Source organism: Octodon degus, unplaced genomic scaffold, assembly GCF_000260255.1.
Source record: "Octodon degus isolate 3935 unplaced genomic scaffold, OctDeg1.0 scaffold00046, whole genome shotgun sequence".
Lineage (NCBI taxonomy): Eukaryota > Metazoa > Chordata > Mammalia > Rodentia > Octodontidae > Octodon > Octodon degus.
Window position 1 is genome coordinate 5162419 of NW_004524622.1, and position 13416 is coordinate 5175834.

Genomic DNA, 13416 nt, shown 5'->3' on the forward strand with positions numbered 1-13416 from the left:
GTGGCAATATCTACCAAGTTAGTTTTCTATTGTTCATCATGTTTATGATATATAAAATAACACAATGTTTTCTTATCTTGAATTGCATGGGACCCAGTAAAGACAATTGAAACAAGGGTCCACACAGAAACCAAATATGCTACATGATTTACTAAAATGATTTTTAATTTTGATTTTCATTATTTCCTAAAAAATTCATTCGTATAGCTTCCATTATTGATTGGAAGGAGATAAATAAGTTAATAACTGTACAGTATGTCATTTGTCATGATAAAAAATCTGCAAACACGAACTTGACTAAGAGACAGTAGCTGGCATGGGAGCGCTAGTTTTTCCTATGGCTCTGTGTGGGATCGGTGCAGGACACTGGGCAGGATGACCATGCTGCAGACCTGAGAGTGACTCCCCATCAGAGTCGGAGCAGAAATCACTGTGGCGAGAAAGAACAGCAAGTGGAAGATGCCAGCAGTGGGTGGTCTGAAGGGACAGCCAGCTGACCAACATCTCTGAATCTGGGGCACAGAGAAGAGACCCAGTGTAAGAATCCTTCTACCAACTGCCCCAGAAATGTTTCTTGGGATTTATAAATGGCCATCAACAAAAGAAAGCCACTGAAAGTGAGAGATTCCATAGTGTAAAAATATTCAATTCCTTCTCATGTGGTAAAAGAAAATACTCCTAAGCATGCCTAAGGACCCGGACTCCCCCTGCGGCTTTCAGCAGCATGCGACCCCCAGCCCCTCCGCTCTCCTTCTGCGTTCAGAGTCCAGAATCGCTCTCCCTTTGCAATGCCATGACATGGTTTACAGATACTGAAAACATAAAATTCTCCATCGTTCTTCCTCTATTAGGTATTACATGACTTTCCTAAAAGTCATCATGACAAAATTCTTTTTCAAGTTGTTTTCTCTAGAAGTCTTATTCAGCTCTACAAAAGTTATTTTTGAAAAGAACCTAGGCAAGCAGACTTATTATTTTAAAAGGTAAGCATATCTTGAAAGTCTTTAAGGTAAGGCCAACTTTTTGTTTCCAGATAAGAAAAACACATTACATTTAAGTCTTACTACAGATATATTCTGTTACTAAGACACATTTAGTTAAAGTGTTAAAGCACAACAGAATCAATGAAAACAAACCAAAAAATATACCCTTCAAGATTCCATCATGAAGCATTTTTTCCTTATCACCCTGTCCACAGTACCAAAGAGAGACGCTCCAGCGACCTTGAGTCAAGTCTCTGAGCTGTGCGCGCTCCGCCCCTCAGAGCGCGGAACCCCGCGAGTGCGGACACGTCCAGGGCCAGCAGACCGTTCAGGGCCTGCAGACCGAGGCTGCTCACGCTGCCAGCAGGAGGGCGCGCCCCGGAAGGGCCTCGCCCTCACATCTCTCTCCCAGCAGGAGCAGCTGAGATCACCGACTAGCAGTGCTTCTGTAGCTTCTCCACAATATTACTCGATGGATAGTCTCTGTGGCTCTGGTCACCTCTGTCCCTGGAGTCCAGGGTCTCTTCACAGGGCGTGCACACTGTAAGGCTGCTGAGCGCGCCGAGAGCGGGGCCCTCCGCTCCTGCCAACCAGAACCTGCAGGAAGCTCAGGGATCTTCATTTTGTTTCAGAGGAACTGCCAGGGCGCGCTTAGAGTGTTCCCACTAACAGCTGACTACTTCAGTCTGCACACAAAGCTCAGGTTCCTTGGCTGCAGCTTTGTATTAAGCTCCCCTAGGTCTCCTCTCGGGAGCCAGCCTCTTCACAGACTTGTTCTGACACTGTAACGGTGTCCTAACACTTCCACTCAAGGAAGAGAGCTTTAACTGAGATTCCCTAGCAAGGCTCCTGTGTGAACGAAGAACAGAGTGACTATGAAATTCGGCAATCTGCTTAGCACTGAGAAATAAAAGGATGTTAAGCCTCTGTATGCTAAATAAATTTGGAATGGTTCTGAATAGATTCTCCACAGTCAACAAAAGCTGTGCAGAGCGTAAAGCAGCTGACACTCGATAGTGGTCAGGCGCACGAAGAAGAGGGCTCCTGAGGGCCGGCAGCCTCGCGTGGTGCTAACTGCGCTCCTGTGCCAGTCGCGTGGGTCGGGGTCGCTGGGTGGAGGGACACACCGCGGACAGCGAGCAGGCCAGGCAGGATGCAGAACGCGCAGCGAGCGGAGCGCCGCACATGGATCAGGGGCTGCAGGGTGTGAACACGTATAACCCAAGGCCACTTCTCGCACACCAAGCGTCTACGCACTCACCCAAATCCACCACCTCTCAGCTGGTTCAGCAAAAGCCCATCTGATACAACTTCATTGTTATCACAGCAATGTCTGGACAAAGTTATTACTATAGTTTTCCCCAAAATAAGACCAGGTCTTGTATTACATTTCATGCAAAAGCATATGCTAGGGCTTACTTCAGTAGATATCTTATTTTTGTCATGTACAACAAGCTACCTTTATTCACTACTGAAATACACATTCACTCGCATACGGCCGTGTCACCTTCCTCTGGAACATCAGGATAACTCTTCACACCCTGAATTTTGGCCTGAGTTTCTTGCAACTCTGCTTCCTGTAGAGCCTCTGGCCCCGACTGCTCATCTTCAAAAGCAGAGCTCGCCTAAAGCCGCACCTCTGGCCATGTAGTGCGCTCGTAGTGCACCTCACTGAATAACGAACCTTCAGATCCGATCTACTCACATCCATTCACTGTCAAGTGCGCATGCTCTCTGTGCGCTGTACCGACACTTCACGGTCATTCCCCAGAAAGTCTCCATTTCATCTGCTTATGCAGGTGTTTACCCCTCTCCAAAGGCATCTCGGTGAGTATTTACAAGTACTGAGCTATAATTTATGTTATCATTTATTTCAAGTATTAATGACAATAATATTATTCACTTTTTTTGGTCTTTTTTAGGCAGGATCAGGCTGTGCAATTCAGACTGGCCTGGAGCCCATTCTGTAGCCAGGTTGGCCTCAAACTCTCAGCTACCCCCTGACTCAGCCTCCTGAGTGCTGGGATCACAGACATGCTATACCACACCCAGCCATGTTAAATTTTACATTGATATTATTGCTCTATAATTCAATATGTTCATTGAGTATTGCCATTAATTTATTAAATGCATCCACATGGCTGAGTATCTTAACTGAGGCTTAAATTTTAGGATGTGGCTTGTCTTAAAAGCATCCTGAAAAAATCTTTTCAGGCTTATTTTCTAGCTGTGTCTTATTTTGGGAGAAATACAGTGCTATAACATAAAGAAGAAGCCCACGAAATGCGTGAGTGTAGTGTAATCGCAAAATGTATGATGATTTTACCTCCTGGATATATAACCCAAAATAACCAAATGAAAATTAAAAAAAAAAATCTTGGCATCATTTGGAACAGGGTGAGTGTTAGTAACTAAGAATCTCTATTTGAAGTACCAGGGCATGCACATAAAATCTAGAGATAAAAAGTGTTTGATATATGAAAGAAATCACAGCACCCAAGAGCACGTAATTCTAAAAGGTACAGAACATGATCAGGAGCAGTGGGCTTCAAGATGTGGCCCAGCGCGGGATAGAAGTGCCACTGCCAGGGCTCACGGAACTCACAGAACTCGCAAGAGCTCACAGTGCTGGCATTCAAACATTTCGGACCATTACATTTATAAGACAAAACTCATAGTGAGCTGATTAGATTTTTGGGAAACCCGTTAATATTTTACTGAATCTAAAATGAACTATCTATAACAAATATCTACCTTTTTTCTATAGAGAGACAGGAAGCCATGTGCTCTGTCACAGTCATGTCATCCGGTCCCGTGCAGAGCCCATGGCCCACACAGAGCGCAGTGGAGTGAGTTGGGCGATGGAAGAGTTTGCCAACACTTAACTAAAATAAGATCAGATTCACAAGCAGGAGAAAGCAAAACCATTTACAGATAATTGATAGCCCTAAAATATCTGACAAATAGCCACCTATTAAGTAAACACATTGACTTGACAATATATCAAATTTCAGCATTTTATATGGTTCATGCAAGATTTTCTAGTTAGCTGTAGTTAGTACACTTGGTCAAACTTAATTAAAGCTGGGCTTTAAAAGGCATTCAGTACTCAATGGAATGATTTGAAAATCATTCATAGAAAGTATACATCTAATTTTAATTATATAGCTTAGTTGACCGGGATTAACAAATGCATGTGCTATCTAACCATCTAAGATAATGTGTCATACGTATTTGTGACTTTCTGGCAAGCGGAGAGCGTGAAGCCAATAAACCAATATGTAGGCTCCTGGTAACAACTTTGAGTCTCCAGACAGACAAGCAGGATTGAGCTCCCCACACTTTTTTGACCTTGTAATTCTCAGAAATGTATTGTAAGCAGCGAAGTATAGATCTGGGATGTGTTTTATTTAAATTTATCCATGTATTTACTATTATTTTTGATGCTTTGATATACTGTCTTTTTATTTATTTTAAGGAAAAAAAGCACAAGCAAAAACTAGAACAGATAACAAAAATAAAGACATATACCAAGCAATTTGCTCTACACCATCTTTTCAACGAGTTGATAGTTCCCCTTCTTTGTGGCCACAGAGTGGGAATGTGCTTCGAGTTCCTTCCTATTTCTCCACTGTGTGTTACTTTATACCATGTCCTGGACTAGAGCACAGGCAGCTTTACTTCATTCCTGTGCTGGGAAGCAATATTTGGTCCTTGTCTTTTCAAATGCACATTTAGTGGCATGATTCTCCCTTCCTCTGCAGTGAGGATTTAAAGCAATGATGTAAGTAGTAGCAAAGGCAGCTGAGACTTGAACCCCATTGTGATTTTCTGCTACATTTTTTCCATACCGAGGATCAAACTCATGACCTTGTGCTTGCCAGGCAGGGCTTATGCCACTGAGCTATCTCCCCAGGACCTCCACTACCTTCTTTGATTGCGTCTGCCTTCCCAAACTTAACTTCTGCAGAGACCTCAGTACACCAAGCAATACATTCCACATTGGTCACTAACTGAATGATACCAGCAGGGCCATCCACTCTATCAGCTTGAGTGTAAGAATTTGGACACGGCAGCAGCTTAAGCCCCCTCCAAAAAAAAAAAAAAAAATGTAAAGAACATAACTTCTACGAAGTTATAGAGTTTGATGTCATTATGAAGTTGGGCTGAGGAGGTAGCTCCACAGCTTAAGCACCCGCCTAGGAAGCACGAAGTCCTGAGTTTGATCCCCAGTACCTCAGAAAATAAAAAACACTAAGAAGGAAAAGGATAGAATTTTACAGAAGTCATACAGAACAAATAATCTCAATTAGGAAGCCACACACATTTCCAGGAAAAGTCATAAATCTCTTTATCGTGTAGCTACAGTAGAATCTAATGCCGACGGTCTTTCTGACTACGTAGCCTGATGTCATGTGTGGTATCACCTTGCAATTTGTGAAGCCAGGTAAATGGTCCACGTAAAAGCAGTCCATGCAACCTGGTCACTGGAACTGTTTTGAAATATTACTTTCTTTGCCATTTTGCTTCCTCAAAAACTAATGTGATCAAATCACATCCTCAAAATATGTTTCTACTCTCTAATCTATGAATTCAGAAAACATACAGAGAATAAAAACCTCGTGATGATCATGAAGATCTAAACATTGGCTTTGGAAACCATTTATTTGTGTTCTGTGAGGAATTATAAAAATACACAGTGAATGTTTAAACTAAAAAAAAACCTTACAGGAAAAGCTATGTTGCCTTTATTCTCCTTCCAAATATTGCCCTGAGGTCAGGTTGCACAGCAACGCCCTCCTCTGTGTCACCTCCTGAAGCAATTCTGGAAGATTCCTCACACGTCCTCACAGAGTGTGAGGAAAACACAGGGGCTGCTCTTGCTGGGGGGCATCCAGCCGAGAGGTGGCATGCTGAGAGCACCACAGTGTGTCCTGAGCCACCCTGCTGCCTGGATCCCCGCGTCTGCGTCTGCAGGCTTTACCCCGAAGTTGAGTGGCCATGCAAGGTAAACGTTCTGAGACATGCAGGGTGTCAGGCTGCCTCAACAATGAAACTTAGGACATCCACGAAAGAGGACACTTGGAACTGCTTCTGAAGGACACCAGTACAAGGCACAACCATGTTCAAGGTGAGGGGGCAGTTCCAAGGGAGGTTAAGGATGTGTGTCATTTGCAAGAATATGTTTAAAAATGTGAACACTCAGCATACTTTAATCATATTTTCAGTGTGCTTTTGGTGATACATAATATATGGCAAAATAATATATCCATATATATGTTCACATGCAAAAGCATTGCAAATCCGTCTGCACTTTGAATGCTTGCTATGGGATTAACTTTACTTCTGTCTTGCTTTTTGAGGATTTTCACTGTGTCTCTCCACATTGCTCTCACAATTAAGTGATTAAGTGCTCATAAAATTTGGTCTACTTATAGATAAAAAACCCTCACCAACAAAGATGAAGACTGAGACTTTAGTCTTCCTTTTGTATTTTATGAGTTTAATAAAAAATACACAGAATCATCATACTTAAGCTACCATGAGTTTAAAGAAAAATTTATATTAATTTATAATTAATTACATTAATCTATAATTTGTGTCCATGTCAATAAACCTGATGTTCTATAAAATATCTTGAAAAATCTTTACTTTTGCCTTTCAAATTATTCTCTGACTTTTGTCTGCATATTGCTCTAAAACTATACTTACATGATTTCTATAATTAATATTCTTCAAAATATATAGATATAATAAGCAACTTCAGTACTATTAGTGACTAGTAGCCCTAGTATTATGGGGTGACATTACTAGCAATTCCTTTCTTGTTTCTATTTCTGTGAGCTCATTTTGTCCTCATGACAATTTTTTGTGTTAAGCTCAGTACTAGGTTTATCGTACAAAGGAAAAAATTGGGGGAAAGTGACTCCTATCTCTTGTTCTAATCTGAACCGCTGTACTATGTACTTTCTTAATAATTGTAAACTCTTCCCAGAGTCACTGTGTGGAAACCAACCACAGTGTGTGCTATTTGCTCCTACTTTCTTGGGTTGTTGTATTTGGGTTTGTACAACCTCATTCATCTTTATGTTGAAGCCAGTGAAAACAGTGTTAACTGGCACTGTATTTATCTTAGAACTTTTAAAGACAGCCTACACAACTAACACAGCAATTGATCAAAGTAAATATTAAAGGCGGATAAAATCATATTTTATAGCACTGTTTATCAAACATAGCGCTCTAAGCCTCAGTGGGCATTTCATTGTCTTGAGGCAGCTGAAGAACACTCATGACCACTTAGCTAAGGGGAGACTGCTATGCACGAGCCTCCTGTACCGTGGGCTGACCCCCTGAAGCTGAGCCATTGCTAACCAGTTGCCTTCCTGTTCATGCTTTACAGATACCTTGGTGAAAGGATAAATGTTGTGCAGCTCTAAAGCTAGAGTTTTAGTCTGAATTAAATTTGAACTTGTGAAGAGATTATACCAGCTCAGTTGTTATTATTTTCTGTGATAAAAGAATATTTTTTAAGAAAAACAAAGGATTTTCATTTACGTGCACCTGAGTAGACTTTATTTTCGCCCTATGACCCAACTAGCAATTATTCCAGAGGTTATAGATCATCCTCTAAGGAATGGCTATAAGCGAATATGTCCCTGTTGGTTGCCTAGGCAACATGGGATATAGGGACAGAGACTGCGGGCTTCTCTCTTCTCTTCCTTGCCTTCAAGCATAGCAGCTCTGCTTCTGTCCTTCTACCCATAAAGTTACTTAAAGGAAAAAGCTATGTGTATTCAGAAATTCTCTTCTAAATTGTGCGCTCACACATGCACAGTCGGGTGCAGCTTCCTGTCATTAGGGGCCTCATAGCACCGACTCAGCTGTGCCCATCCCCTGGGCCTCACCATGAGATGCAGGCCTGGAGAGCATCCATCAGTCATCTGTTGGTAGTTGAGAAAAAAAGGAACAAAGACTATGTCTCACATTTGGAATTGATACTAATTCAGTGTGTTCACGGCCAAAATGGAGAGAAAGTAGAAAAAGAACATGAAAAATAATATAAAAACACAGCAAATTCCATGAAATTATAATTTAGGATCAAGGAAAATCCTATCCAACAAAAAAGCAGAATGAATATAAGCTGTAGTAGGGAAAAACGAAAGAGAGTCATTCTTAATTCAGTAATCTGGTGAGTTCAGCAACTAGTAACCCAAGAGCAGTTATAATAGCAGTGGAAATAACACTTAAGAACATTATTTGATATTAGATATTAATCTGCTAATAAATAATAATATCCCCTTCACTTGATATTGGTCTATTTTACTTGATAATAGGCAAGACCTAATTAGCATAAGCCTTGATACTATTCTCATTTGAAAAGTTTGTTGAAATTAAATAAGGACTTGAGATCAACACAAAATACTAGAATATTCCTATGAGAAAGAATTAACGAAGATGGAAGTATTTACCTTGAAAAAGAAATGAGTAAAGGGAAAGATTATTGCCCTCAAAGGCTATTAATAATTATGGTAAATTGTTCTCCTGCCCTGTGAGGGCTGCTGTGTATGAGGAGCACACAGGAATGATGGCCAGATAATTTGATTTGCTATGTGCAAGTCATCCTTATAATGAGGAAAAAGGTAAGTACTACAACATCTAACTAAAAGTAATTATAAGGTTTTTACATTCCTGAGCAGATTTGGCAGGGAAAAAAATGCAGTATCTGCTTTGTCTATAATTTCACTGATGTATCTTCTCGAACAGCCTCACAGGGACTGTGGAAATGCAGGGCTGAGGCTGTACTGAGTCCCTGAAGGGCATGCCCTTGTTCATACTGGTAGCCCTCTGCCTCGTGGCCTCACCTCACTCCCAGTTGGCGCTGTTCCCACCAGGAGGCCACACAGATCAGGAATAAACACCTTTGCCTGAGGAAGAAAGTGCTCAGGAAATACATTTGCTCTTCCGTTAGGTAGTGCCATCCAGGGTCCAGGCACAGGAGCACATCCTTGCGGGCTCTCCTTCACAGCATCCTCATCCCACAGGGAATCCTGACATCCGCTGTGGTGAGCGTCTTAACATGCATCACACTGAACACGACACTCAGCGCCTCTGCCCAGCACAGGCCAGGGCAGCAGAACACTGCGTGGTGGCTGGTTAGCCTCGCACTAGGGGGTGGCCTGTTGCTGCGGCTCAATGTAGCTTCCCAGCATCACAAGAGGGGATGCCACCAAGTATTGCTAGCTCCAATGAAGATCCAGACTTAAACTTGATGCCATTATTTCAGGCAAATGCGTGTGGCCTTCACACTGCTGTACAGACTTTGGGCGCCATCTGTGTGCATCAGGGGTTGGCCTTCAGGTTTCCCCAATCCCTGCAACACTAGCACCTGTATGCTGGTAACTTTAGTGTCTCCCTTGCAATCTCTTCGATGTGTGCTTCTAGGCTCCCCTGTGTGTGGCAGCCCCCTGATGCACAAGGCTCACAAAGACCCCGAAGTGCCAACTCCTCAGGGTAGTGGCACTGTGCAGTCTGAGCCTGGTGCTGTCACCCAGGGCTTTGGGAGCTGCACAATGTTCATTCTTCCGGTTTCTGCTCACTGCGTCCTTCCGGTGTGAGCAGTCACCACAGCTGGCGTTTGTTCTCTTTGGCCTCCAGAGCCTCACTGGCTCTAGCATGAGGCCCAGATAATGTCTGGGAGGAGAGCATTTAATCAAGAGGAATAGGTGATTAATCCAGGTGTGGTTCTTTGTTGAAAAAGATTCTGAGGTGTGTTCTACAGCATGACCTATAGTTTGAGAGCAGGATCAAGTCCTAGGTCGTCGTGAAGCCCTAGGGATTTCTATCTTTTCCTGCTCTCACTTTCCCTGTTCCTAAATAAAACTTCTGAAAATACAAATCCTTACTTTAGGATCTGTTTCCAGATGAATGTATGTTAAGTTAAAGTGCCTTCCTACCTTTACATATTCTTTTTTTTTTATTTTTTAAAAAATACTTATTTGTTTAGTTTTTTTATTTATTTTTTGGTACAGGGTCTCACTGTGCAGCTTGGATTCGTAGTGATCCTCCTACCTCAGCTTCCCCAGTGCTGGGATTAAAGGCGTGTGCCACTATGCCTGGCTTTGTTGGCTGGCATGGCACACCCAGGACTCTGGAGCCAGCATAGAATGTGGTACCAGGGATTGAACCCAGGTCCTTGCATTTGCCAGGCAGGCTCTTAGACCACTGAGCTGTCTCCCCAGCCCTATGTTTTCATTTTCTGAAGCACTTATCTTGTTTTATAAGTGATTATACTACAAAACAACAATAATAAAAGCAACATGTTACTTAAACATAAAACAAACATGTGAGTGAATGGAGCAGCACAGAGGGTACAGGTATCTTCCCAGATACATTAAGCTATTCGACCTTTGACAAAGGGACAAAAAGCATGTGTTGGATGACCGTTAGTTGGTTCAACAAACATTTCTATGAAAACTGTGTATGTGTTTGCAGACTATTTAATGTGGATCCACAGAGAGCAAACTGAAATCAAATTGGATCAAAGATCTCAACATTGAAACAGAAACGTTGAACCTACTGAAAGCCACAGGTGTAGGAAGGCATTTTCTAAACACAATAGTGATTTGTAAGAAGTAGTAGCAAGAATCAGCAAATGGGATCACACCAAACTGGAAAGCTTCTGCACAGCAAAGGGCTCAGTTCGTAGAGAAAAGATGCAGCCCACAGATGCAAAAACAGTCTGCCAGCTGTTCCTCGGAACGAGGACTAATGTCTCGACTCTACCACAAAGAGCTTAGAAAACTCAGTTCACCTAAAATTAAAGCTCCAGCCCAGAAATGAACCAGCAAGCCGTCAGAAGCATGAAGGTCAGCCAATGCATGAGAAACGTGCAGGCTCACAGGGTACCAGCGATATCAAGCATCGCGAGAATTCTGCCTCACACGGTCACCAGAAACTCAATAATGAGCGCTACCATGGCTGCAGTGAAAGATGGACACGCTCACGTTGCTGGTGAGGAGGGAAGGTAGCACAACACTTGTGGAAACAGGCATGGAGATCCCCAGGGAACTAAAATTAGAAGTGCTGTGTCCCCTTCTGTCCCCCTTCTGGGCATCGTGGCCACAACACTAACCACACTGTACTACTGTGAGATGTGTATACCAACTTCATGGCAGCACAAATCACAACAGATAAACCTGGGAGCAGCCTGTACAGCCATTGACAGAACACCAGACGAAGAAGAGACTGCGCTATTTATACTTGATGGAACACTCATCTATAAAGAAGGACACACTTCAGACATCTGCGAGAAATGGATGCATATAGGTAATACAATGTTGAATGAAATAAATCACACTCGCAAGCCTAGATGCCTTATAGTGCTCCTCATTTAAGTAAGACCATGTACAGAAAGCATACTACAGGGTGAGTGGGACACAAAAGTTCTACCCTAAGTGCTGGGGATTAGAGGTGGGTGACTGTGCTGAGCCAACAATGGAGTGTGGTGTGATGGTGCATACTGCGATCCCAGCAAGCAGGAGGCTGAGGCAGGAGGATTGCCAAGACTGCAAGACCAGCTGGAACTACACAGTGAGTCAAGGCCAGACTGAAGTAAAAAATGTAAAAGCAAAACAAAACACACAGACAAGGAACTAGATTTCATGCAAATGGGAGTAGATCCAAAGTACATGGCAAGAGTAGAAGAGTGAAGGGGAAAGTGGTTGAAATAAGATATGCCAACTGTAGGAACCTAAGAAGCTAAATGAATGTAAATGTTATATATCATAAACATGAAGTAAAGTTAATAATATCAACAACAATGAAATTGGGGAAAAGAGTTAGACAAGGAGGAAGAAGTGTGGGATAGAAGGAGAAAGGGTTTAAAACTAGGGTCAGGGTGCCCTGTGCGTCCAGCCTCCAAGGTAGCTGTGGACTGCATGCGCTGTGGACATGTGCTACTGCCATAGAATAAGAAATCTTCCATCGATGTTTGAGCACAAGCCAATGGCTGGCCTCTGCAGAGCACCGCGGTGGGCAGTACACACATCTGAGAACACAGCTCGTGTCTCCCTAGGCAGACAACCCCAGCGAGAACAAGAAGTCATTTGCTGAGCCTTGCAGCTCCGAGTCACATTTTCTTAAAGAATGATCTGTGATTCTATAATCTACAATAAAAGGACTCAGAAATACTCTTTTTAACACGTGTTTTTATCAATTCTAGTACAATAGTGAGAAAAATCCTTCCTGTTTGCTAAAGAAAAGAAAAGTAACGAAATTCCTTCGGCTTCTGATCATGCTCGGTGGCGCCTGCACACAGCGCCTTATCACTTCTGCACACTCCACAGTTCATGTATTCATTTGAATAAGTTATAACCAAATAGAGAATTAAAAATGTAACTTGTAACAGCAGATCTGACTTTGGGGATACGCACAAGTCTCGGGAGTTCTAATGCATTTCAGACTTGACATTACAGCACAGAAATAAAACCTCACTGACAGTCATTCCAAGCAATCCAGATGGTAAAGAGTGTTGAAATAACTCTAGAAAAGGTAAGCAAACTTACCCGAATCATCATGACTGAACATCTGATGTCATGAATTGTGTCGTAGATCTTCTTAGACACATCCACAAACTGATTGTCATGAGCCACGTCCAGTGAGTTCTTGCTCAGAGCTTCCAAGGCAGTATTCACTTGAGTTACAAACTCAGGAATTACTATTAAAACAAATGAGACAGGGATTGTCATCTTTGTGACTATTGTATTTGTATGCATCCTAGAAAACCTAGAATTCTATTTTAAATAAATACCTAAGGAGTAGACTTCTGCTCTCCTTACATAGAGATACAAACATTTTGATGGGGATGTCATGGATCTCTGCAGAGTGATATTAAAGACAAGGAAAGTAATGTCTGTAGAAATATTTAAAAGAATAAGCCTTCTCTTTGGTATCGCTCTTGTTGTAACCAAACATAAGATTGCAAAGTCACTTCTTATCTCATACAGTATAAACCCAAAGAAGTCAGGAGAGGAATTGGTGTGGAAAAAAGCTGGAATTGTAACATAGTAAAAGAAAAAAATATTTTAGCTGCTAAACAGAAGAAAATTTAAGTTCAGTTTCTAATTTTGTTTCATAATAACAAAAATATTCCTTAGATGTTCTTTTGGAAAGGTTTTACCTACAATAATAAATATAAATGAAAATAAATTAACAATGCTATATGCAAACCATTTCTAACATCTCAGAGCACTGAATAAGTAGAGGGATGATGATTAGTACATCACTCACCAAATTTGCCTCTACAAAGAGCAGACAGAAGCGCTTCTGACCTTTAGACATTCTTTATTAAATAGGAACACATAGCTATGTTCAAAAATGTATATATTTGGGCCAGGGAGATAGCTCGGCGGGGCAGTGCCTACCTGGCAAACTG

At 42.0% G+C, this 13416-nt stretch overlaps 1 protein-coding gene across 1 annotated transcript in view; it reads right to left on the reverse strand.

Moving 5' to 3' along the window:
- The window catches only part of Ctnna3 (catenin alpha 3), a 1779311-nt gene that overhangs the window by 304854 nt on the left and 1461041 nt on the right, over positions 1 to 13416 (reverse strand). The window contains exon 13 of the mRNA XM_012514925.2: positions 12548 to 12699. Coding sequence (XP_012370379.1) covers positions 12548 to 12699 — 152 coding nt within the window. The remainder of the gene's footprint in view (positions 1 to 12547; positions 12700 to 13416) is intronic.